This window comes from Nomascus leucogenys, chromosome 15, assembly GCF_006542625.1.
Source record: "Nomascus leucogenys isolate Asia chromosome 15, Asia_NLE_v1, whole genome shotgun sequence".
Lineage (NCBI taxonomy): Eukaryota > Metazoa > Chordata > Mammalia > Primates > Hylobatidae > Nomascus > Nomascus leucogenys.
The window spans coordinates 78,085,879-78,113,403 of NC_044395.1; the positions used below are offsets into that span (position 1 = coordinate 78,085,879).

Genomic DNA, 27,525 nt, shown 5'->3' on the forward strand with positions numbered 1-27,525 from the left:
TTATAGATATTTAACCATGAAACCTGTCTCCCTGAATTTTCTTCCCCATTGATTCCTGTTCTACTTTTTAGGACAACGGATTTTAAAATTAAGCTACTAAACTGAATTCTCAATTCACAGAAAAAAAAATATAAACAAATAGGACTTGTTTGGCCAGGCACGGCAGCCCACGTCTATAATCCCAGCACTTGGGGACTGAGGCGGGTGGATCACTTGAGGTCTGGAGTTCGAGACCAGCCTAGTCAACATGGTGTAACCCCAACTCTACTAAAAATACAAAAATTAGCTGGGTATGGTGGCATGCACCTGTAGTCCCAGCTACTCGGGAAGCTGAGCCAGGCGAATCACTTGAACCTGGGAGGTGGAAATTGCAGTGCGCCAAGATCACGCCACTGCACTCCAGAGCCTGGGTGACAGAGCGAGACCTTGTTTCAAAAAAACAAACAAAAACAAACAAACAAATAGGACTTGTTTAATTTTAAGCTTTTCTATGCAATGTATTTTAACTTTCAGCCCTTACTACCAGTTATTTCTCTTTGTTTTTTAGAGACAGGGTCTCATTCTGTAGCCTTGGCTGGAGTACAAGGCTTATCATCATAGCTCACTGCAGCCTCAAACTCCTGGGCTTGAGATCCTCCTACCACAGCTTCTTGAGTAGCTGGGACTACAGAATAGCTGTAGTCCCAGCGTGCATCACCACACACAGCTATTTTTTTTTTTCCATAGACACGGGTCTCCCTACATTCCCCAGATTGGTCTCGAATTCTTGGCCTCAAGCAGTCCTCCCACCTAGGCCTCTCAAAGCACTGGGTTTACAGGCATGAGCCACCACACCCACCCTTCTACCAGTTGTTTCTATTATAATCTAGCACAGATTGTCATCTAATGTAACACAAAGTAGTATACTTAATATATTTAACATACTGAAAAAATTAGTATATCAATATTTCATCCTGTTTTATAAGAGCACCATGACTTTCAGGTATTCTACTTCCTGAATTGGTTTGAAAATATATGTCCAAAATACAAAACCTTAAAAAAAAAAAAGTCCACTTCCTCTTCCACATGGCAACTTCCCAAATTTTAACTATTATTTATGAAAGGGATCTAGTCTAGCCAACTTTATTTAATAGATAAAGAAACACAGATTCAGTGACTTAACTCCAATGAATACTCTCTTCTTCAGACAAAATACCTCCAACAGTTCTTTAAATGGCATAAGTTCTAGATCCTGAAAACTACAGTCTTCTCTTTTCAAGACATACTCTAGGCTGGGCACAACGGCTCACACCACAGGGGGACCTCATCTTCACAAAACCTAAAAAAAATTAGCTGCGTGTGGTGGCGTGTACCTGTAGTCCCAGCCACTCAGGAGGCTGCATTAGAAGAATCACTTGAGCATGGGAGGTAGAGGCTACAGTGAGCCGTGATCGCACTGATGCACTCCACCCTAGGTGAAACAGTGTGAGACCCTGTCTTAAAAAAAAAAAAAAAAAAAAGACACACTTCAATTTCCTTACTGGTGGCCCCTCTTAGGATATACTCAAACAAAATTATTAGATGGGGTTTGATTAGAGTATAATGGAATGATGAACACTTCCTCAGCCATGCTGCAGTTAGACTGCCCTAAGACTGGCAACTAGCCTAAGCCATGTCAGTTCAGATAGCATGCTATCAGTAAAGCTGTTGATATGCTACACTGTGGTAATCTAGCTCCAATCTCTGATTGATCCCCTGATCAAGTCATATTATTGCTTACCCAGTTTCTGACTCATATCTCTCATAATCCATTTGCTTACTACTTTAATCCTTCCCCTATATTTTTTAACTAAGACCTAGCAATGTGTTTCTGCTAAAACTAATCCTGTCTGGCAGCCTAGTTAATTAATTCCTAGAGTTTGAGCAACTAGCAGCTCTCTGTAACACCTATGTGACCTGATTACCCAGATCTTGCTAGGCAAACTTCTTCCTATCTTTAGGAAACTACCCATCCTCACTATTCTTCCAAGATACTTTCTGAAAGCACCCCAAATAAGGAAAATATCAAGACAGTACTGTGACAAATATTTTAAATACATAAGAAAAAATAAATGTAGGGAGACTTACATGGGTGTCACACCCCAGCCCCACCAAAGGAAAGGGTGGAGAACACATGTGTTGAACTAGAAGTGACCAATCTAAACTAAAAAGGTCAAGCAAGGGCAGGAAGTTGAATTTTGCAATGAAAGCATGAGCAACCTATGCTTTGGGTTTTGAGCTGAAAAGAAACTGTTCCCAGGGTACTCTATTTTTATACTTTGCTATTTGTCTTGTCATTTCCCCAACTTTATAGGCTCCTAAGTATGAAGAAACTTTAAAATCATCTAGTCAAGAGGTCCCAAATGCAGGTCCAAGGGAGAAAGTTTTGAAAAAACTGGTTATCTTCCCCCTGAAATTTCATACTGTCCTTTGGCACCCCTTCCTCCAAATCAGGACTGCATAGGCCTAAACTCTGTAGGCTACTGTGACATATAACTAAATTTGGAAAGCCATTTGAACCATATTTGAATATCTCCTATGACAGGGAACTTACTCCTTCCAAAATAGCATGTTGTATCACTGGAGTTTGAAAAAGGGAGGGCTGGCCGGGCTTGGTGGCTCACGCCTGTAATCCCAGCATGTTGGACGGCTGAGGCAGGCAGATACCTGAGCTCAGGAGTTTGAGACCGGTCTGACCAACATGGAGAAACCTCATCTCTACTAAAAATACAAAATTAGCCAGTTGTGGTGGTGCATGCCTGTAATCCCAGCTACTCCGGAGGCTGAGGCAGGAGAATCACTTGAACCCAGCAGGCGGAGGTTGCGGTGAGCTGAGATCACGCAATTGCACTCCACGGCCTGGGCAACAAGAGAGAAACTGTCTCAAAAAAGTGAAGAAAAAAAAAAGGGAGGGCTTTTAGAGTCAGATGGGTTTGAATGTCAGAACTTTGCTGCTTACAAAGAGTTCTGCAGCCCTCTCCTTGAGCTCCAACTTGTTATCATGAAAATTTTCAAATATACACAAGGTAGAATAATAAACACCCAGGTATCCATCATTGGCTTCAACAATTATCAACATATAGCCAATCTTGTTTCATCTATAAGCCCTCCAAACCCCAACACCTCACTTGATTTTATTACATTTTAAATTCTACAGTATACATCTCTAAATATGATTCATTTAATTAATTAATTGCAATACCATTATTACACCAAAATATTAACAATAATTCCTTTTAACTTCTTTACATCTCAGTTTCCTCAACTGTAAAATAGGGATGGGTCATACTCTGGCCTCATAGGATTCTTGTGAGCTTTCTGTCTCAGTGATTAAAAAAAAGATGCAGAAGAGTCCTTTGGCTTTGGCAACATACTGGTAAAAAAAATAATAATAAATAAAGAGTTCGGTTTGAATACGTACAACATAGATAAAAAGCATGTAAGTTCTTGGGTTCCGAATCCCAATCTTGGAGCTTTCGACAGTAAATAACCCACCTACCCAGAAACCTCAACTTGCTTAAGATGATGACTACATTGCATCTGGAATGGTAATGTCAGCTTAGCTGGGATAATTTTTCTCTCAGTAGGTAAATGATTTTTCAATAATGGGAAGTTCAGAATTTAAGATATAATTAAATTAATCAATGTAATTTATAAACATCTGTATTAACTTCAAGAAAATCTATTGTAGCTACAATGCATTCATTGTAGGGCTCTGCCTTCTACCAGTGCAAGGGTTGAGCCTAAGCTTAGATCCCTACAAGACAAGGAGCTTCCTTTTCTTTGATAGCAAGACTAACTTTTCAGAGCCCCAGTGTCTGTCTCCAGGTTCGAGGCAGCTGCCCTTCCCAAACAACTATAAACAGCTGACATCTTAAATCCATACTACCTCTCAAATCCTGACTCCAGGCACTAAACACAGAATTCGTTTCTCTCATAAGAAAACTATAAAATAGAGACCCACAGCTGGGGAGTCATCTGCCTATTAGAAATTGACCCAAATATGAATCCAGCAGTCACCTGGGCCCTGCAGGACGGGAAGATTAGGGGGACCAGTGCCTTCCCCCCACCGCCCCTTTTTTTTGAGATAGGGTCTTGCTCTGTCACCCAGGCTGGAGTACAGTGGTACAATCATGGGTCACAGCAGCCTCAACCTCCTGGTCTCACATGATCCTCCCACTTCAGCCTCCCAAGCAGCTGGGACCACAGGAGTATGCCATCATGTCCAGCTAATTTTTTTGTAACTGTGTTAGAGACAGGTTCTCAATATGTTGCCCAGGCTGGTCTCAAACTCCTGGGCTCAAGTGATCTTCCCACCTTAGTCTTCCAAAGTGCTGGGATTACAAACGTGAGCCATCATGCTGTCTAAATCTTCTTAACACCTATTTCTCTTCCTTCCAGACATCCAAAATGTTTTTTTTTAAAGTCAACAATTTGGCTGGGTGTGGTGGCTTACGCCTATAATCCCAGCACACTGGGAGGCCAACGTGGGCTCTTCACCTGAGGTCGGGAGTTCGAGACCAGCCTGACCAACATGGAGAAACCTTGTCTCTACTAAAAATACAAAATCAGCCGGTGTAGTGGCACATGCCTGTAATCCCAGCTACTTAGAAAGCTGAGGCAGGAGAATCGCTTGAACCTGGGAGGTGGAGGTTGCAGTGAGCCGAGACTGCACCACTGCACTCCACCCTGGGCAACAAGAGCAAAACTCAAAAAATCTCAAAATAATAATAATAATAAATAAAGTCAACAATTCAACATAAACCGATCCAAATCATGCAAAATCCATCCCTCCCTTCCCCATCCAAATACTAGTTAACTCCCAATGACAAAATAGTAGATAAGTGCTGATCTAATTAGCTGAATGATATTAATTCACACTAAAGTGGGAACGAGGCTTAAACATTCCCAGGATACACAGATATAAGAGCAAAACACAAATCTGCAATGGTAATATTTCATTCTTCACTTTTATCGATAAAAGTGTTTAAAGGGAGAGTCCTTTAAATTGCTCTTCTCTCTGGGGTTATTTTTTCATTCATTGATTCATGGTTAAAAACAACAAAACAAAATGCATGAGAATTTCTATAATCAGGCTAAAAACCAAAATTCCTTATTTGCGTTAAAAAATAAAAGAAATAAGGAAGAGAAAGAAGGGATCATATGTAATGAGGAGACATGGACGGGCAAATTTAAAATATCTTAAACGCCTCTCAGCGACAGCCAGATCCTTCATTAGAGGCTTTTTATTTATAATCCTAGAAAAATATTAATAGCAAGCACTTTTTCAATTGGCCTAATCACATTTAATCCTTTGCCACACAAGCAAAGAATCAAAGCACACTTGAGAGCAAAAAAAAACAAAATTAAAAATGAAAAATTTTTTTTCTTAACAAATTACGAGCTGGACGTGGTGGCTTACGCCTGTTATCTCAGCACTTTGGGAGGCCGAGCCGGGTGGATCGTGAGATCAGGAGATCAAGACCATCCTGGCTAACACAGTGAAACCCTGTCTCTACTAAAAATACAAAACATTAGCCAGGCGTGGTGGCGGGCACCTGTAGTCCCAGCCACTCGGGAGGCTGAGGCAGGAGAATGGTGTGAACCCGGGAGGCTGAGCTTGCAGTGAGCCAAGATCACACCACTGCACTCCAGCCTGGGTGACAGAGCAAGACTCTTTCTTTAAAAAAACACACACGCACACACACACACACAAATTACGTACACAAATATGAACTCTGTGTTATATTAAGTTTGAGAAGTTAGTAAGAAAAGACTATACCTGAGATATATGGCCCTGGGCTTTTGCAAGCGGAGTTGTTCGAATATTTAAAGACTGGCTTCTTGTTACAGTTGCCACAGAAAGGGATTTTCCATTCACCTTTCTTTCAAGATGACAATTTGCTGGCGATCTCTCTTCAAGAAGAACAGCATCCCAAGGATCCTTTGCTAGCAAACTTGAAACATTTTTCTCTTCTTCATGGTCTAATACCTCCACATTATCCACCTTAGGCTTACTTAGAGGATCCAAGTCTAACCAATCAAATTTACTGATATCCTCAGACTTTGGAGATACCTGTAGATTGCTGACTTTTGAATCTGTTATCTCCAAATCAGTCCTTGCTTTCCCATGTTTTAAAAATTCTGATGTACTAGCTATTTTGTCAAATAGTTTTGCCATGTCAGGACTGACTACTGGACGATAGATAGGTAAGCTTCCTTGTGGATGAAAGGGTGTGGCAGGTGTCAAAGGATATGAGAAATATGGAGATTGTCCCGGAAGACTTAAATATATAGGTTCTGTAGATGGAAAAGTGGGCATTCTTGGATTGAAGCCATTTTGGAATGCAGCCTGTTTACTGTAAGTAGAAGGATAAATAGAAGGTAAAGTATAAGTGGAAGGCCCAGATAATCCAGGTGGCCACTGTCCTCTCTGAATAGTAGGTCTAAAATAGAGCTGTGCTGAAAAGGAAGGGCTCAGAATAGGAGTAACCGGTAATACAGGTGTTTTTCTAGTCTCGAAACTGTCATCCAGCAATAGTTTCTCAAGTTCAGCTTGGGTGAGCTTTTCTACATCAATATCTAATGCTCTTTTTTGGGAATCTGATTCGGGAAACACCATGAGATCATAATCCTGCTTGTTATAAACCTGTGCTTTTTTTCTGGTGCTGCTTGACAACTCAAAGCCTCTCTGATTGTCAGTCACTTGTCTATCCTTTTGCAGTTTTGCTAAAGCCTCTGCTTCCATCTGTAATGCTTCTTCTTTGTCCACATCTTTTGCTCTTGTTGGTTCCGGATGTGAAGATGGACATTCTTTAAATCTGCTGTTGCTGGGTATCTGAGCCATGTCCACTAAAAATACCAAACCTTCCTTCCTCAATTTTTTCTTGTAGCTTCCAAAATAGCAAGGCCTATTCATAAAAATAAACATAACACTCAATTAGATTTCTAAACATAAATATATTTTGTTTGCAACCTACCCCATATGACTTTGGACTTAAAGCCACTTAGAAAAATATACTACAAAATAAACAAAATAAAACAGTTGGATGAAATCTGGGTGAAGGAACACTTAACACCTTATACACTGTTGGGTTACAGAAGATGTTCAGATACACATTACTTTAATCCCATTTCCTGACACAACTGGAAAGCTGGCACAGTAAATGAACTTTAGACGCTTTCATTTCAGCAGTCACAATGGCTGCCATTAACCAGTGGTACTTCTGGCAGAATTCTTAGTATGAAATGACTTAAGTGATAGTCACATATTTTCAAGAGTTCAGACAGGGTTTACCGATACGCAGAAATAGCAAGTCAAAATGGTTTTTGATCTTTTGCTATTTGTTAAATTGCTCAAAAGCCAATTAGCAATAAAAACATCCAATACCTAGTCAATAAAACAGGAAACTATTATTTTATCAAAATACTATGTGCAAAACTGATTAAGGTTTAATAATCTTCCAGAAATATTAAAAATGTATAATGTAACATGGATTTGAATAATAAGACAAAGTGTTAAGGCTTATTAGAAGTTCTGAGGTAATATTTCACTCAGAGATTAAATTACAGCTGAATTGGTCATATAGTTTTAATTACATTTCTATTCTGATTATCTGCAGCCAAATCAATAGTTATAATACCAAAATTTCTCCTTTTCAAAATCCTCAAATATTTTTATTTACGAAAAGATGAGGAGTTAATTTTTAAACTTCGTCATAGATTAGCTTATAAAAATTTATACTCCTCTATTTAAGACAAACACTTAATTCAGACTAAGATTATCCTGTGAAGCAATATGACCAACTGAAAGGTTGCTTAGCTACTCTGTAACACAGAGCACATTTCCTGCTTCTAATCGATATGATAAAAGGGTTAAATATAGATTCTGGAGTCACATTACCTTAGTTTAAGAAGGTATATGACTGGCCGGGTGTGGTGGCTCACACCTGTAATCCCAGCACTTTGGGAGGCCGAGGTGGGTAGATCACGAGGTCAGGAGATCGAGACCATCCTGGCTAACACAGTGAAACCCTGTCTCTACTAAAAATACAAAAAATTAGCCGGGCGTGGTGGTGGGTGCCTGTAGTCCCAGCTACTCAGGAGGCTGAGGCAAGAGAATGGCATGAACCCGGGAGGCGGAGCTTGCAGTGAGCCGAAATCACGTCACTGCACTCCAGCCTGGGCAACAGAGAGAGACTCCGTCTCAAAAAAAATAAAAGAAGGTATATGACCTTGGGCAAATGAAAACTTTTCTGTATGTCTTAGTTTCCTAATTTTTTAAATAAAAAAGTATCAATCTAAATTAGAACACAAACTAAATGAAATAATACACATAAAAGTGCCTATCATTGGCCTTGGGCATAAGCATTAAATAAATGTTACGTATTATTAATCTAATCTGGTTTGTGATACATCATCCAGTTTAAATACCTAGAAAGCAAGAGAGCTCCTGTTTACATTCTATGGTCTTTCTTTCCAGCAAACACAATGCTTGTCTACCGTATATGCTCAATATATACGTGAGACAAGGAGGTAGGGAAAAACCCAAAATAAATTCAAATTAATATAATACAAATGAAAATCCTAAGTGTTGAGGTAATACTAAACAAAAAAAAAAAATATTAGTGAGGAGGTCATGAAGAAAGAGGAATTCAAAGAATGTCCTTGGAATGTTCTTAGAGTATTATTTTGCAATTCCTTCATACAACTATTTTCCCTTCTGTGGTAGACTACAAAGCATGGGCACAACGTATATTTAAAATATGCACACTTTACTGCATGTAAACTTTATATCAAAAGAAAAAGCTGTAAATATTGAACTCTTGCTAAATATGTACAAAGTACTTAGAGGAAAGTACTAATGCCTACAATTTACTTTGTTGTTCTTGTCGTTTAGAGATGGGGGAGGTCTCATTATGTTACCCAGGCTGGCCTTGAACCCCTGGCCTCAAGCAAGCCTCCTGCCTCAGCTGGGATTACAGGCATGATCCACTGTGCCTCGCTCTTACAATTTACTTTGAAATGCATTTTTTTAAAAGGTAAATTAATGGATAGCAGGATGGATAAATATGTGATTAGACAGGTACAGAAAAATGTTAACAGTAGAATCTAGGTGATACAAATATGAGTATTCACTTTGAAATTCTTTTAACTTGGTTGCCAAGACTGAAAATTTTCAAAATAAAAGGCTGGGTAGTTGGGAATAGGAGGAGCACAAATTCCTCCCATTTCAACACATACTCCCACCCCTTGGGATGTGATTTTGTTGCTCCTCCCATAAAGAGGAGGGATCTATTTCTTTACTCTCTTGAGCTGAGCGGGCCTTGTGACTTGGCTTTTACCAATGAAATGGAAGTGACACTGTGGGAATAGGAGTTCCAAATCTAGGTCCTAAGAGGCTTTACTACTTCAGTTCTTTGTCTCTTGAAATGCAGCCACTGCTATGTGAATGATCACTGAGGATGAGAGGGGCCAGCTAACAGCCAGCACCAACCACCAAACATGTGAGTGAAGCCACCATCTTAGACCATCCATCCACACTCCAGATGACCACAACTCCATGAGTGACCGAAGGTGAGACCAGCAGAAGAAACCACCAAGCTGAGCTAAAGCCAAATTGATAACCCACAGAATCATTTTGGAATGATTCTGTTACATGGCAATAGATAACTGAGAAACTTTTTCTTATTACTTTTAGAAAACAAAGCACAAGCCACTTTACTATTTAGCAACAAACTTCTGTTTTAACTTCCACCACCACCTTCCTTCACTTATCCTTAGGGAACAAACGGTTTTCTTTTCCTTTCTAAGGTGACTTCCTCCATGTGTATCCTTAACCTCAGATTTCTAAACATAAATATATTTTCCCCTCCACTTCATCATCAATGATTACCTCCTTTGCATTGTTAACTTATTTACTTGCTTAGGGTCCTGTGCCACAAAAAAGCTTAAGTCTTCCCCATATTGAAGGGGGAGAAATCTTAACATTCCCCTTTAGATTCCAGTAGCTTCCATTTTAATTTTCTTTTTTCACGGCCAAACTTCTCCAACGAGTGACCTAGAAAATCTTTTCTTTACACATTCTGCCTTGGAAAAACTCTACTTGTCCTTCAGGGCCCAATTCAAATACTGTCTCCTCTCTTTAGCTTTCCCTAAGTAGCTCTTATCAGAATTCATCTTTTTAGATCAACCAAAACATTTTTATCACAGCTTTCTCTTCTTCAGTTCTGTAGACCTTTTGCTGTTTTTGCCTATCAACATCTTTGCCTCTGGTTGTAGAACCTACAGCTTCCATTTTGGAGACTGATCTCCCTTTATCCCACATAGTTAATTAAAATAGAACTGGTCATCTCTACCCTTGTCCCCCACTCCCATCCACCCCAGAGGATCCAAATCTGGCCCATCAGAGTTAACTCCTGGACTTCTGCTGAAACTATTTGGAAAGAAAGCTTTTCTTTGAGCTTACTAAACTCAGATATAAGCCTGGCCCTGCTGTGGCCGTCTTTGTCACCACTTGAGGAGATACTGCCTAAGAATGAATCCAATCCACAAGAAAGCAGAGCTATGATAAAACGAAGAAAGACAGATTCTGGCTAATATTACATTAAGCATCTGGATCCAGCCAAGCCCAAAGCCAACCTTTCATTTATGTAAGCCAGTTAAGTCTCCCTTTTTGCTTAAGCCAGTTTAAAATGAGTTTCTGCCATAACAAAAAATGTCCTGATTAACACAGAATCTGTGAACCTATGTGTCTACCCAACAGACTAAAATAAGCTTAAGTGCAAAGTCCTACTTGTTTATTTTTGGAGTTCCCCACAACATTTAAAAGTACCTTGCTTAATGAATAAGAAACTTAATTTACTGAACATGCAGGGTTTGTCTGTTTGTTTAGACAGAGTCTCATTCTGTTGCTCAGACTGGAGTGCAGTGGCACAGTCTCGGCTCACTGCAACCTCTGCCTCCTGGGTTCAAGCAATTCTTCTGCCTCAGCCTCCCGAGTAGCTGGGATTACAGGCGCTCGCCACCACATCTGGCTAATTTTTGTATTTTTAGTAGAGACCAAAAAGTTTAGTAGAGACTAAGCGTTTTGCCATGTTGGCCAGGCTGGTCTTGAACTCCTGACCTCAAGTGATCCGCCTGCCTTGGCCTCCCAAAGTGCTGGGATTACAGGCGTGAACCACCTCACCTGGCTGAACATGTGTTTTAACAAGAGGGAGTGAGGGCTATTGGACAGTCTTAAAGAAGGCATTTCCAGTGGCACAAGAGTATGGATATATGGTAGGAAAAATAAATCAAGTGTAATCACCTATTGTGGAACACCAAAGTATACTGCCTATTTTTCACAAAATCAGATGTATTAAAACAAAACAGCAGCCACGCACAGTGGCTCACACCTGTAATCCCAGCACTTTGGGAGGCCGAGGCAAGTGGATCACCTGAGGTCAGGAGTTCAAGACCAGCCTGGCCAACATGGTGAAACCCCGTCTCTACTAAAAATACAGAATTTAGCTGGGTGTGGTGGCACGCCACGCCTGTAATCCCAGCTACTCAGAAGGCTGAGGCAGAAGAATCCCTTGAACCTGGGAGGCAGAGGTGGCAGTGAGCCGAGGTCACCATTGCACTCCAGCCTGGGCAACAAGAGCGAAACTCTGTCTCAAAAAAAAAAAAATAGCATTTTACAAAGAGAAAGGCTACTTAGATATAATTCATCTTCCACAAGCACAATGCCAATTTGTTATTTAAGTATTCTCCTTGTTGCCACATTTGGTAATGAACAATGTAACATTATTCTGAGAGAAGGATCTAGATTTTTTAAAATTAGTTTACAATAGTTTATTCACAGGAGAATACACTGGTTCTAAGTATTTCAAAAGAATGTTAACTCTCATTTACTGATAAAAGTATAAAATTAATCATTTGAAATATATTTTAATAGTGAGTATGGGTTTTTCTCACATCACCAATGTATTTGCTTGCTCTATTTCTAGTACCAACACCCGAAGTAGTATACGCTAAAGTAAATTCAACTCTAAGTAGTAAAAGTGAGCTGATTGCTACTAGCTAAGTTACCATATTTTAGTTTTCCAAGAGGTTATCATGCATATATACTAAAATGGCAATAAAAGGACTTAACAGAATGTCCAAAAGTAACCCTGTGCTTCAGCTGTTTTTCTGGGGCTGCGGCATTGACATGCTCCATTAATTTTTTAAAATAAAACTTCATTTGATGACAAACATTTAGCAGGAAATAATTTCCTACATCCTAATTCAAAATGAAAACTTCAATGCTAATGTTCCCCTAATTCAAGCTGAGAAAGACAATATAACTAGTATTTGAATGAGGCCTGCATATCATCTGCCAAAATTTTCTCAACATAAAGTAACCCAGTGAAGATCACAAGGCTGTGGCTACTTTAAAATTCTTCAAAAGTGGGTAATTAAACTATTTAGTTAAACGTTTGGACACCATTTGCATATCCCAAAACAGAAGAATTAATTTAAAAGTTCTTGGCTTCTTCTGTGCTAGACAGTCATTTACAATTTAAATTTAAACCCCAGAAAACAGAAAAAAGCAAGTTGGTGCTGCTACCCATCTAAATGTTTTCCTGATCTTAAAATTTCAAGACAACTAAGAAAACTAAGAAAGAATTATTTGAGTTGAACAATACAGATATTTGTCCTCCCAAATGAATATAAACCTTAAAGGAAAATAAATTATGGTACTTCCATGGAACTTTTTTTTTTTTTTTTTTTTTGAGACAGAGTCTCACTCTGTCGCCCAGGCTGGAGTGCAGTGGCGCGATCTTGTTCACTGTAACCTCCGCCTCCCGGATTCAAGGGATTCTCCTGCCTTAGCCTCCTGAGTAGCTAGGATTACAGGTGCCCACCACCATGCCCGGCTAATTTTTGTATTTTTTTTTTAGTAGAGATGGGGTTTCACCATGTTGGCCAGGCTGGTCTCAAACCCCTGACCTCAGGTGATCCACCCACCTCAGCTTCCCAAAGTGCTGGGATTACAGGCGTGGGCCACTGAGCCCAGCTGGAACTGAATATTATACCACCATTAAAAATAAAATCAGGGGCTGGGCGAGATGACTCTTAAACTTTGGGAGGCTGAAGTGGGAAGACTGCTTGAGCCCAGGAGTACCAGACCAGCCTGGGCAACATGGCCAGACCCTATCTCTATAAATAAATAAATATATAAATTTTAAAAATTAAAAAAAAAAAAGATTATGGGCTGAGTATGGCAGCTCAGGCCTATGATCCCAGCACTTTGAGGCTTTGAGAGACCAAGGCAGGAGCATCACTTGAGGTCAAGAGTTCGAGACCAGCCTGGGCAACATAGCCAGATCCCTATCTCTACAAAAAAAAAGTTATTTGGATGTGTTGGAGCATGCCTGTAGTCTCAGCTAGTCAGAAGACTGAGGTGGGAGGAACACTTGAGCCCAGGTGTTCAAGGTTACAGTGAGCTATGATTGTGTCACTGCACTCCAGCCTGGGGGACAGAATGAGTCTCTGTCTCTAAAAAATAAAACAAAAACCAAACCAAAATAAAATAATTACGATTGCAGTCAATCATGGAAAGTATCTGATAAAACTGTAGCAAATATCTGCATATTTCTATCTACATATATATACAGATACTATATGCCAAACATTGCTTTAAGCAACGTATTAACTAATTTAATCCTCACAAATTTTATAAAGTAGGTATTAGTGTCCCTAGTATACAAATGAAGAAATTTAAGCACACAAGTTATGTAATCTGCTCAGTCTCACAGCAGCTAGCAAGTGGTGAAATCAGGACTCAAATTCAGGCAGTACTAATTCTCCACAATGCACTTTAAAGTTATCTGGGTAAGTGTCTAAATTAATATAATTTGTCCACTATAAATATCAACTTTCATCTTCAATCATAGGGTTATTTTATTTTAATAAATTTGTTTCTTTTAATTACATCATGAGGTAATTAATACTGCTATTTAGTTATAACATGTACCAATTTATCAGTTAATTTATCATCACCAGATGACTAGCAAATTTGTAATTTCACTGAGGGCAAGAACTTTTTTTCATCTTCTACTCTCAAACTTCTAATGCAGTTGAATGAATGCATCAATGACTAGAGAACATAAGACACCATTCCTTTTATCAAAGAGAAGCTCAAATTCTGAAACAGAAAAAACAGGCTAAAATGACTTAATTAATAATTCAAACTTTACCAAAAAATAACATGGTTGAGTTTAGAATAAACAAGTGGGGTGGGGGAGCAGATTATCTTAAAAACTAGGAGGGAGATGGTAATAGAAAACTAAAAGTTGTTCTATCTCTGTTAAAGGGAAAAACTCCAGTACATGACACGATAATATTCTCCTATCTCTACTGATTCATGGAAGAAAAAACGTCATCTGATGAAAGAAACAAGTACTCTGGTGTTAGGAACTATAAAAATTTGTCACAAAGACAAAAATAAAAGAATGTCCAGGTATTTGATGTGATTAGGTTAGAGCAACACTGTCCAAAAGAAACAGAATGAGGCCAGTAGTGATGGCTCATGCCTGTAATCCCAGCACTTTGGGAGGCCAAGGCAGGTGGATCACCTGAGGACAGGAGTTTGAGAACAGCCTGGCCAGTATGGTGAAACCTTGTCTCTACTGAAAATACAAAAATTAGCTAGGCATAGTGGTGGGTGTCTGTAATCTCAGCTACTCCCAAGGCTGAGGCAGGAAAACTGCTTGAACCCTAGAGGTGTATGTTGCAGCGAGCCAAGATCGTGCCTCCACACTCCAGGCTGGGCAACAGAGTGAGACTCCATCTCAAAAAAAAAAAAAAGAAAGAAAGAAAAGAAAAGAATGCATGTCACATATAATTTAAAATTTTCTACAGCTACATTAATGAAAAAAGACATATTTAATCTATCAAAAATATTGTCATTTTAACAGGTAATATAAAAATATGAATGAAATATTTTATGATTTTAAAAAACACGATGTCCTTGAAATCTGTGTATATTATGCATTAGCACATCTCAATTTGGGCTAGTTACATTTCAAGTGCTCAGCAGCCAAAGGTATCTAGTGAACAGTGCAAGGTTAGAGTTTATGAAGAGAGAAACAGGAACAAAAAACATGGTGAACAAGTATTGCTTTCTGGGTGGTAAGGAAAAATTTATCTTCCCAACAGTCATCTCTTTCCACATGCCAATAAAATATCTCAAATTCCTGTTATTCTGGGGGAGAACAAAATTTTCTTTTTATTTTTTTAAGTCCCACAGATAACTTACTGTCTTTATTTATTTATTATCTACTTTTTTTGAGACAGAGTCTTGCTCTGTCGCCCAGGCTGGAGCGCAGTGGCGCGATCTCAGTTCACTGCAACCTCCACTTCCCAGCCTCCAGAGTAGCTGGGATTACAGGCGCTAGCCACCACACCTGGTTGATTTTTGTATTTTTAGTAGAGAGGGGGTTTCACCATGTTGGTCAGGCTGGTTTCAAACTCCTGACCTCAGGTAATCCGCCCGTCTCGGCCTCCCAAAATGCTGGGATTACAGGTGTGAGCCACCGCACCTGGCCTATTTATTTTGAAGACAGGGTCTAGCTCTGTTGCGCAGGCTGAAGTGCAGTGGCTCAATCATAGCTCACCGTAACCTAGAATTCCCGGACTCAAGCAATCCTTCTGCCTTAACCTCTTGAGCACCTGGGACTACAGGCATGTACTACTACATCCAAATAATTTTTAAATTTTTTGTAGAGACAGGGTCTCACCGTGTTGCCCAGGCTGGTCTCAAACTCCTGGCTCAAAGCAATCCTCTCACCTGAGCCTCCCAAAGCGCTGGGATTACTGGCATAAACCATTGTACCTGGCCAACCTACAGCCTTTAAATGAGGTCTTATCCTTTATAACTTTTTAATTTTTAAAGTACATACTTTCTAATTACCTTAATATTCTAGATTTAGAAAACCGTTGACATTTTAGAGAGAAATGTGTTCACAATCAACCACATAGGATAAGTTACAAAAAGATTAAATTTTTAAAAATAGAGACAAGGTCTCACTCTATCACTGAAGCTGGAGGGCAGTGACATCATCATAGCTCACTGTAATCGCAAACTCCTAGAGGCTCAAGGGATCCTCCTGCCTCAGCCTCCCAAGTAGCTGAGATTAACAGTATAACCAGGCCCGGTTAATGTTTTCATTTTTTGTAGAGACAGGGTCTGGCTATATTGCCCAGGCTGATCTCGAACTCCTAGCCCTAAGTGATCTCACCTCAGCCTCCCAAATCACTGGGATTACAGTGTGAGCCATTGTCCTGGCTCTAAATAAGTGTAAAGAAATTGAGTCATGAAAACAAAAGACAACACAGAATTCCTTTGTAACCTCAGCATAAAGGCCTCCTAATATGACTCAAAATCTAGAAGCCATATGTGAAAAGATTCAAGCACATAAACATCTTTTAAAATAACTTTTGTTTGGCAAAAGAGCACCAATGAATGTATTCATTTCCTCAGTAAATATTTATTGGGTGTATACTATGCATCAAGCACTGCTGTAGGCAATGAAAAGCTAAAATAAAAATAACTGAACCAAGCCTGGGCAACGTGGTGAATCCTTAACTCTATGAAAACAATATATATATATATAAATCAGCAGGGCGTGGTGGCACATGTTACTTGGGAGTCTGAGATGGGAAGATTGCTTGAGCCCAGGGGGTCAAGGCTGCAGTGAGCTAAGATCGTGCCACTGTATTCCATCCTGGGCCACAGAGCCAGACTGTCTGTCAAAAAGAAATAAATAAAAACAATAGAACCATAAAAATATCAGTGAAAAGCAATAAACCAAGAAAAAATTTTTGCTATTCATATCACAAAGAGCTAATCTTTCTAATACATTAAAAAGAACTACTAGAAAAAAAAAAAAAGGCTAGGCACGGTGGCTCACACCTGTAATCCCAGCATTTTGGGAGACTGAGGCAGGTGGATCACCTGAGGTCAGGAGTTCAAGACCACCCTGACCGACATGGAGAAACCCCATCTGTACTAAAAATACAGAAATTAGCCAGATGTGGTGGTGCACACCTGTGATCCCAGCTACTTGGGAGGCTGAGGCAGGAGAATCACTTGAACCTGGGAGGCAGAGGTTGCAGTGAGCTGAGACTGTGCCACTGCACTCCAGCAGATACCCTCATTTCAGACTATGGTCACAAGTACTGGGTCTCTATATTACTCATACTGTTTTGGACTTGCCAACAAATCAAGGGTTCCCATGAACCCAACTCAGGTTTTATATGTGCTAGAATGGTTCACAAAACTCAGAGTTTACTTGTTACTGACTTATTATAAAGGATACAACTCAGGAACAGCCAAAGGGAAGAGATGCATAGGGCCAGGTATTAGAGGTGGTGGGACAGAACTTCCATGCCCTTTCTGGACACTATCTCCCAGCACCTCTATGTGTTCACCAACCCAGAAGCTCTCCAAACCCTGTCATTTAAGGGTTTTAATGGAGGCTTCATTATATAGACATGGTTAAGTCTCTGGCCATTGGTGATTGGTCTCTAGCACCTCTCACCTCCCTAACCCTCTAATCATGTTTTGGTCTTTCAGGTAACCAACACCCATCCTAAAGTTATCTAAGAGCCCCCAGTCACCAATCATCTTATTTTTTTTTTATTATAACACAGTTCACTCAATGGAATTCTATATAGCAATGCAAATGGATGCAGTTGTACAATGAAACTTAGAAACATGTTGAGCAAATGAAGACAGAAAACACACACACACACACACACACATACACATACACACACATGTGAGGCGCTGAGTGTGGCATGTCCGTAGTCCCAGCTACTTGGGAAGCTGTGGTAGGAAGATCCCTTGAGCCCAGGAGTTCAAAACCAGCCTGGGCAACATGGCGAGATCCCATTTTTAAATACACACACACACACACACACACACACACATGATTTGATTCATATAAAGTTCAAAAACATGAAAAACTATTTTATTTAAGAATGCTTACATTATGGCAAATGATGTGAAGGAAATGATTATCAAAAGTTAGAATAGCCAGGCACAGTGGCTCACACCTGTAATCCCAGCACTTTGGGAGGCTGAGGCGGGCGGATCACTTGAGGTCAGGAGTTCGAGACCAGCCTAACCAACATGGAGAAACCCCATCTCTACTAAAAATACAAAAAATTAGCTGGGCCTGGTGGCACATCCTTGTAATCCCAGCTACGTGGGAGGCTGAGAAGGAGAATCGCTTGAACCTGGGAAATGGAGGTTGCGGTTAGCCAAGACCATGCCATTGTACTCCAGGCTGGGCAACAAGAGTGAAACTCTGTCTCAAAAAAAAAAAAAAAAAAAAAAAAAAAAAAAAAAACTTAGCATAGTAGTTACTCATAAAGTTATCATCAGAAAGAAATATAGTGGGGACTTCGGGGTACTAGCAATGTTCAGCTTCCTAACCTAGTGACTGGTTACACAAGTTATTTATTTATAATTATTTGTTAAATAATCATATATGATTTATACACTTTTCTGTGCATTACTTAACCATAAAGAATAATCTACTCTTGGCTGGGTGCAGTGACTCACAAAACACATTGGGAGGCTGAGACAAGAGGAGCCCAGGAGTTTGAGACCAGCCTGGGCAACATGGCAAAACCCCATCTCTACAAAAATTTTAAAAATTAGCTAGGCATGGTGGCCCATGCCTGTAGTCCCAGCTCCTCTGGAGGCTGAGAGGTAGGAGGATCACTTAAGCCCAGGAAGTTGAGGCTGCAGTGAGTCAAGATCGTTCACTGTACTTCAGCCTGGACGACAGAACAAGACCCTGTCTCAAAAAAAACAAAAAAAAGTTCAACTTGGAAAGTTTATCTTTTAGTGATAACATTAAAAAATACAAATAAAGGCTATACTGTCCCCCTTTCATTTGCCAATCTAGAGGCTAAATTAAGGAGATTGCTCTCACTCATTAAGAGACATGGGGAAAGGATAAGACTATAACAAACTTTATAAAATAGAGTTACTCAAATGTTCATCATCTGTGAATTAATGAGCACTGCACATAACATGATCAATTTATGTAAAACATTTACTGCAGTTTTACTTATATATTTATTTATTTATTTTTGAGACAGATTCTCATTCTGTCGCCAGGCCGAAGTGAAGTGGCACGATCACAGTTCACTGCAGCCTCAATCTCCCAGGCTCAGGTAATCCTCCCACCTCAGTCTCCAGAGTAGCTGGAACTACAGGTATGCGCCACTATACCCGGCTAAGTTTTGTATTTTTTGTAGAGATGAGGTTTTGCCATGCATGTTGCCCAGGCTGGTCTCAAACTCCTAAGTTCAAGCAATCCTCCTGCCTTGGCTTCCCAAAGTGCTGGGATTACAGACATGAGTCACCACGCTCAGCCTCACTGCATTTTACAACACAAGTAAAACATTAAAAAATGAATGCAGTAGTTCCCCCTTATCCACAGTTTCTCTTTCCAAGGTTTCAGTCACCCACAGTCAAAAGTGGTCCAAAAATATTGAATAGAAAATTCCAGATATCAACAATTCGTAAGTCTTAAATAACTTTTATGAAAGTATACTGTTATAATTATTCTATTATTACTTATTGTTATTCTCTTACTGTGCCTAACTTATAAATTAAACTTTACTGGCCAGGCACGGTGGCTCACATCTTTAATCCCAGAACTTTGGGAGGCCAAGGTGGGTGGATCACCTGAGGTCAGGAGTTCGAGATGAGCCTGGCCAACATGGTGAAACCCCTGTCTCTACTAAAAATACAAAAATTAGCCGGGCGTGGTGTGGTGGCACACATCTGTGATCCCAGCTTCTCGGGAGGCTGAGGCAGGAGAATCCCTTGAACCTGGGAGGCAGAGGTTGCAGTGAGCTGAGATCGTGCCACTGTACTCCAGCCTGGGCAACAGAAAGAGACTCTGTAAAAAAACAAAAACAAAAAACAAAAAAACAAAAGAAAAACACTTTATCGTAAGTATGTACATATAGGAAAAAACACAGTATAGTCACATAGCACATGACACTCCAGCCAACGGCAGACCATACATATGACAGTGGGCCCTCAGGATTATAATGGGCCAGGTGTGGTGGCTCACACCTGTAGTGTCAGCATCCTCCCTTTGAGAGGTCGAGGCGTGGGGAATGCTTAAACCCAGGAATTTGAGACTAACCTGAGCAACATAGTGAGAACCCTCTTAAAAAAAAAAAAAAAAAATTAGCCAGGCATGGTGGCACATGCCTGCAGTTCTAGACACTCAATTTCAGCTCTTTGGAAGGCTGAAGTAGGAGACTCACTTGAGACCAGGAGTTTGAAGTTACAGTGAGTTATGATCATGCCACTGTACCTCTTGCCTGAGCACAGAGTAAGATCCTGTCTCTAAAAAGAAAAAAGATTATGATGTTATAACAGAGATGAAAAACTCCTAGTAATATTTCCTATATTTTTCACTGTTACTTTATAGTACACTCCTTCTACTTTAAAAAAAAAAAAGTTTCCTTCCTCCCTCCCTCCCTCCCTCCTTCCTTCTCTTTTCTTTCTTTCCTTCCTTCCTTCCTTCCTTCCTTCCTTCCCTCCCTCCCTCCCTCCCTCCCTCTGTGGCCCACGCCGCAATCTACGCAGCTCGCTGCTCCCCGCGCCGCGGACTGCCTGGGACTGCCGCCGCGCGCCACCACTGCCTGCTTTTTCTCGTTTGGCTGCAGGTGCGCGGTCGCCATGTTCGCCACGCTGCTCACCAGCTCCTGACGCCGAGTGCTCTGCCCGCCTCAGCCTCCCGAGCCCCTGCCCGGCCACCGCCCCGTCTGGGAGGTGGGGAGCGCCTCTGCCCGGCCGCCCCGTCCGGGAAGAAGTGAGGAGCGCCTCTGCCCGGCCGCCCCATCCAGGAAGAAGTGAGGAGCGCCTCTGCCCGGCCGCCCCGTCCGGGAAGAAGTGAGGAGCTCCTCTGCCCGGCCGCCCCGTCTGGGAAGTGAGGAGCGCCTCTGCCCGGCCACCCATCGTCTGGGAAGTGAGGAGCGCCTCTGCCCGGCCGTCCCGTCTGGGAAGTGAGGAGCGCCTCTGCCCGGCCACCCACCGTCTGGGAAGTGAGGAGCGCCTCTGCCTGGCCACCCACCGTCTGGGAAGTGAGGAGCGCCTCTGCCCGGCCGCCCCGTCCGGGAAGAAGTGAGGAGCTCCTCTGCCTGGCCGCCCCGTCTGGGAAGTGAGGAGCACCTCTGCCCGGCCGCCCCGTCTGGGAAGTGAGGAGCGCCTCTGCCCGGCCACCCACCGTCTGGGAAGTGAGGAGCGCCTCTGCCCGGCCACCCACCGTCTGGGAAGTGAGGAGCGCCTCTGCCCGGCCGCCCCGTCTGGGAAGAAGTGAGGAACGCCTCTGCCCGGCCGCCCCGTCTGGGAAGTGAGGAGCGCCTCTGCCCGGCCGCCCGTCAGGGAAGTGAGGAGCGCCTCTGCCCGGCCGCCCCGTCCAGGAAGAAGTGAGGAGCACCTCTGCCCGGCCGCCCTGTCCGGAAAGAAGGGAGGAGCCCCTCTGCCCGGCCGCCCCGTCCGGGAAAAAGTGAGGGGCCCCTCTGCCCGGCCGCCCCGTCTGGGAAGTGAGGAGCGCCTCTGCCCAGGCACCCATCGTCTGGGAAGTGAGGAGCGCCTCTGCCCGGCCACCCACCGTCTGGGAAGTGAGGAGCGCCTCTGCCCGGCCACCCCGTCTGGGAAGAAGTGAGGAGCGCCTCTGCCCGGCCGCCCTGTCTGGGAAGAAGTGAGGAGCGCCTCTGCCCGGCTGCCCCATCTGGGAAGTGAGGAGCACCTCTGCCCGGGCGCCCCGTCCGGGAAGTGAGGAGCGCCTCTGCCCGGCTGCCCCATCTGGGAAGTGAGGAGCGCCTCTGCCCGGGCGCCCCGTCCGGGAAGAAGTGAGGAGCGCCTCTGCCCGGCCGCCCCGTCTGGGAAGAGGTGAGGGGTACCTCTGCCCGGCCGCCCCGTCTGGGAAGTGAGGAGCACCTCTGCCCAGCCACCCATCGTCTGGGAAGTGAGGAGCGCCTCTGCCCGGCCGCCCCGCCTGGGAAGTGAGGAGCGCCTCTGCCCGGCCACCCATCATCTGGGAAGTGAGGAGTGCCTCTGCCCGGCCGCCCCGTCTGGGAAGTGAGGAGCGCCTCTGCCTGGCCACCTATCGTCTGGGAGGTGAGGAGCACCTCTGCCCGGCCGCCCCGTCTGGGAGGAAGTGAGGAGCGCCTCTGCCCGGCCGCCCCGTCCGGGAGGAAGTGAGGAGCGCCTCTGCCCGGGCGCCCCGTCCGGGAGGAAGTGAGGAGCTCCTCTGCCCGGCCGCCCCGTCCGGGAAGAAGTGAGGAGCGCCTCTGCCCGCCGCCCCGTCCGCGAAGAAGTGAGGAGCGCCTCTGCCCGGCCGCCCCGTCCGGGAAGAAGTGAGGAGCGCCTCTGCCCGGCTGCCCCGTCTGGGAGGTGAGGAGAACCTCTGCCCGGCCACCCATCGTCTGGGAGGTGAGGAGCGCCTCTGCCCGGCCGCCCCGTCTGGGAAGTGAGGAGCGCCTCTGCCCGGCCGCCCCGTCTGGGAAGTGAGGAGCGCCTCTGCCCGGCCACCCCGTCTGGGAAGTGAGGAGAGCCTCTGCCTGGCCACCCACCGTCTGGGAAGTGAGGAGCGCCTCTGCCCGGCCACCCATCGTCTGGGAAGTGAGGAGCGCCTCTGCCCGGCCGCCCCGTCTGGGAAGTGAGGAGCGCCTCTGCCCGGCCACCCACCGTCTGGGAAGTGAGGAGCGCCTCTGCCCGGCCACCCACCGTCTGGGAAGTGAGGAGCGCCTATGCCCGGCCGCCCCGTCAGGGAAGTGAGGAGCGCTTCTGCCCGGCCACCCATTGTCTGGGAAGTGAGGGGCGCCTCTGCCCGGCCACCTATCGTCTGGGAAGAAGTGAGGAGCGTCTCTGCCTGGCCGCCCCGTCTGGGAAGTGAGGAGCGCCTCTGCCCGGCCGCCCCGTGTCTGGGAAGAAGTGAGGAGTGCCTCTGCCCGGCCGCTCCGTCTGGGAGGTCTACCATGGAGGCCAGAAGCAATGTGGGGGCTGGACGTGGTGGCTCACACCTGTGGTCCCGGCACTCTGGGGGGCGAGGCGGGTTGATCACTTCGGGCTAGGAGTTCGAGACCAGTCTGGCCAACTTGGCGAAACACGAAAAATACAACAGACAAACCAACCAACCAACTCAGTGACAACAAAACAGGTCTACCCTGGAGTCATACTCTAATTTTTTCTATTTTCCTCCCTTTCTGATCCTTTATCCCACTTTCTTTTTCTTCCTCTTCCTTCTCCCTCTTCTTTGTCAAATAGAGGATTGAGTTATTATCACTGATCCACATAAAGTCCCTCTCTACCTTATTTTAACTCCCACCCCCCATTTCTATTCCCCGACTTCCCATGTGTAACCTTCCTAATATGTTTGATACGCATCTTTTTGTTTGTATGTATTTTTAGAAAATGTTTATTGTTTTTGTGTGCAAAAAAAAATTAATGAAAAAAAAAGTTAACTGTAAAACAGCCTCAAGTAGGTCCTTCAGGAGGTATTTCAGAAGATGGCATTGTTATCCTAGGAGATGACAGCTCCATGCATGTTATGGCCCCTGAGGACTTCCAGTGAAACAAGATGTGGAGATGGAAAACAGCTATATTGATTATCCTGACCTTGTGTAGGCCTAGGCTACCATGTGTGTTTGTGTCTTAGTTTTTAACAAAAAAGTTTACAAAGTAAAAAAAAATTAAAAATTTAAAAAATAGAAAATAGCTGCTTGTAGAATAAGGATATAAAGTATTTTTGTATAGCTGTACTATGTTCTTATACGTTATTACAAAAGCGTCAAAAGTTAAAAAAAATTAAAAAGTTTATAAAGTAAAAAGGTTACCGTAAGCTAAGGTTAATTTATTACTAAAGAAAGAAAAATGGCTGGGGATGGTGTCTCATGCTTATAATCCCAGCACTTTGAGTGGCCAAGAGGAGAGGATCCTTAAGCCCAGGAGTTTGAGACCAGCCTGGGCAATGTAGCAAGACTACCTTCCTCAACTATAAAAAGTTTAAAAAATAATTAACCGAGTGTGGTGGCACACACCTATATTCCTAGCTACTCAAGAGGCTGAGGTGGGAGGATCATTTGAGCCTAGGAATTCTAGGCCGCAGTAAGCTGTCATCACACCATTGCACTAGCCTGGTCAACAGAGTGAGACTGTCTAAAAAAGATTTTTTTTTTTTTAATTAAAAAGAAAAAAATATATATTTTTACAAATTTAGGATAGTACATGTACAGTGTTTATAAAATCTACAGTAGTATACAGTAATGTCCTAGGCCTTTGCATTCACTCACTATTCATTCATTGACTCACCCAGAGCAATTTCCAGTCCTGCAAGCTTCACTTATACTTAAGTGCCCTACACAGGTGCATTTTTAAATCTTTTATACCATATTTTTACTGTGCCTTTTCTATGTTTAGATATGCAAATACTTACCAATTGTTACAATTGCCTACAGTATTTAGTATAGTAACATGCTATAGTATGTACAGCATTTAATATATGTACAGCAATATGCCATAAAGTTTGTAGCCTAAGAGAAAAGGCTATATACTACATATCCTAGGTGTGTAGCAGATTACACCATCAAGATTTATTTAAGTACTTGCTATGACATTCACACAATGACAAAATTGCCTACTGGTGCATTTCTTAGAACATATCCCTGTCATTAAGCAACACATGACTGTATATATAGGGTTTGGTACTATCCGAAGTTTTAGGCATCCACTGGGGATCTTGGAACATATCCTACCAAGGATAAGGTGGGGAAACTACTGTAGTAAGATATTACAATCAGTGAGAAAAACGATTATACACTCTCATCATTGTATGCATATCTAGTAAATTTACTTAGTTCTATTATATTAGAAAATTCTAATTCAGTTATAGCTTATCAGGAAGGCAACAATATTTAGTGGTCACTATATCAGATACTTAATGGAAACTTACAGGCTCTATCTTCAAAATATTTCTGAACCTAAACATTTCTTCATTATGTTCTCAATACCATCCTAGACCAATTAATCATCATCTCTTGTTCTTTCCTGAATTATTGAAATAGGCTTCCCCAAATTGTTTCCCTGCTATATTTATAACCCCTCCTTTCCCCAACTTCAGACTATCCTCAACACAGTAGCTGCAGTGATCTTGAAAAACCTAGAACTTGTCACTCCTCTGCACAGAATTTTCAATAGCTCCTAACTCATTCAGAGAAAAGGTACAATCTTTACAATGGCCCACCAGGCACACTAATATTTGGCCCCCCATTATCTCTCTCCTGTAACTCTGCACTGCCTCCATCACACTGGCCCCCTTGTTCCTCAACACCTTATGCTCCCAACTCAGGGCCTCTGCTCTTCTGTTACCTCTGACTAGACTGTTCTTCCCCTGAATCGCTGAATGGCTTAATCCCTTGCTTCATTCAAGTCTTCATTGAAAAGGTGACACTTGTGTAAAGTCCTCCCTGATAACCAAGTTAAAACTGCAATTTTCTCCAACTCCACTGCCAATCACCTTACCTTAATTTTCTCCTTAGCATTTACTACCATCTAGTATGCTATATATTTACTTATTTATTTTGTTTATTGCCTGCATTTACCCCTCTAGGCTATAAATTTCATGAAGCTGGGATTTATTTGTCTGGTTTACTGCTATATTCCCAGCGCTCTAGTCCTGGAATAACAAAGCTTTCATTCAAGTATTTGTTAAACAAATAGGTGAAATTAAATCTAATATGGAACAAAAATATCACATTCAAAATGAGTATTTTAACCCAAGAGATATAATAAAGAGATACAACAGATTTTTAACCCACTCTTGTTGCGTTCATTTTTAAAGTATTTAGAAGCCATCTTAAATGTGCCAAATAACATGCCGTCAATTTTTCCTCTAAGGGAAGAAAATCCATATGTGTATCTCGGAAGTGTTCTTCAGAGCCACATGGCCCTTTTTAGTCAGACCAAAACACATCCCTATTTTGAAGTACTTGTGAGAAATATAGTTCATGTCTGCTTGGGGATAGAAATACTGGCCTTGGCTGGGCACGGTGGCTGATGCCTATAATCCCAGCACTTTGGGAGGCCAAGGCGAGTGGTCAGGAATTGAAGCCCAGGAGTTCAAGACCAGCCTGGACAACATACTAAAACCCCATCTCTATTAAAAATACAAAAATTAGCTGGGTGTGGTGGTTCGGGCCTGTAGTTCCAGCTACTCAGGAGGCTGAGGTGGGAAGATTGCTTGAGCAGGGTCAAGGCTCCCTAGTGACTGGGTGATAGAGCCTGGGTGATAGAGCAGATCCTGTCTCAAAAAAAATACTGGCTTTGGGTTCAACACAGCAATTTGGCTAGAGATAAATCTTCAGGTGTTATCTATGTGTACAGCTGAAGACCTAAAGTCATGGAAGTAGTTGAGATTGCCCTGGGAGAATGTGTAGAGTGAAGATAAAAAAGAAACAAGAAAAAAATCATGAGAGCGATTAGCACATGAAGACTGGTATCAAATAAATGCAAGGAACAGAGTATCCTAAGGAGGAAATGGTTAATATTGTCAGAAACTACAGAGAGATGACATAGGATAAGGACTGGAAAAAAACCACTAGATCTAAGAACTCAGTGATGTTTAAAATAATAGCTTTATTGAGATATAACTCAATATAAAATTTACCCTTTTAAAGTATACTATTCAGTTGTTTTTAGTATATTCAGAGGTGTGTGACCATCACTACCACCAAGTTTCAGAATACTTTCATCACCCCATAAAGAAACCCTGCACCCACAAGCAGAGTTTCTAATAGGCAGGGTTTCACATTTCCCCTAATATTAGTGATTTTAAAAGAAGACAGTTTTGGAGAAGTATGAAAAACTGAAAGAAAAGGAATTATAAGTAACAAGGGTATATTATTCTTTCAAAGGGAACTAGGAGAGAGAGGTAAATAGGAGGAGGTGGTATCAGAATGGCTGTTTAAAATGGGAAAGGCCATAGACCGAAGGGAAGGATTCAGGGAAAAAGACTGAGAGGCACAGAGACAGAAGATATATACTCACTCATAAACTGGTACAGTTGAATAGGATACAATCAGAAACACAGATGGAAGGGTTTGACATGGAAAGGAAGAGACACCTTAGGGGACTATGGTGATAAAAGTAAGAAACTACTAAGTCAATAACTAAAAATGAGGGACAGCTGGGAGCCAATGGTAGGAAGCAGATTTACTTTCTGCTAACTTCTGATAGTTTTAAATTTTTCATCATTTGCATGTTTTACTATCTCAAAATAAAGATGATAAATACAGGGATTTTGGGCCGGGCATGGTGGCTTACACCTGTAATCCCAGCACTTTGGGAGGCTGAGGTGGGTGGATCACTTGAGGTCAGGAGTTCGAGACCAGCCTGGCCAACATGGTGAAACCCCATCTCTACTAAAAATACAAAAATTA

General features: G+C 42.5%; 1 protein-coding gene across 2 annotated transcripts in view; it reads right to left on the minus strand.

The window, feature by feature from the left end:
- The window catches only part of PIK3C2A (phosphatidylinositol-4-phosphate 3-kinase catalytic subunit type 2 alpha), a 125,449-nt gene that overhangs the window by 77,691 nt on the left and 20,233 nt on the right, over positions 1-27,525 (minus strand). For both annotated transcript variants that reach the window (XM_030794502.1, XM_030794501.1), the window contains exon 2: positions 5,801-6,929. In XM_030794502.1, coding sequence (XP_030650362.1) covers positions 5,801-6,865 — 1,065 coding nt within the window. In that variant the 5' untranslated portion in view covers positions 6,866-6,929. The remainder of the gene's footprint in view (positions 1-5,800; positions 6,930-27,525) is intronic.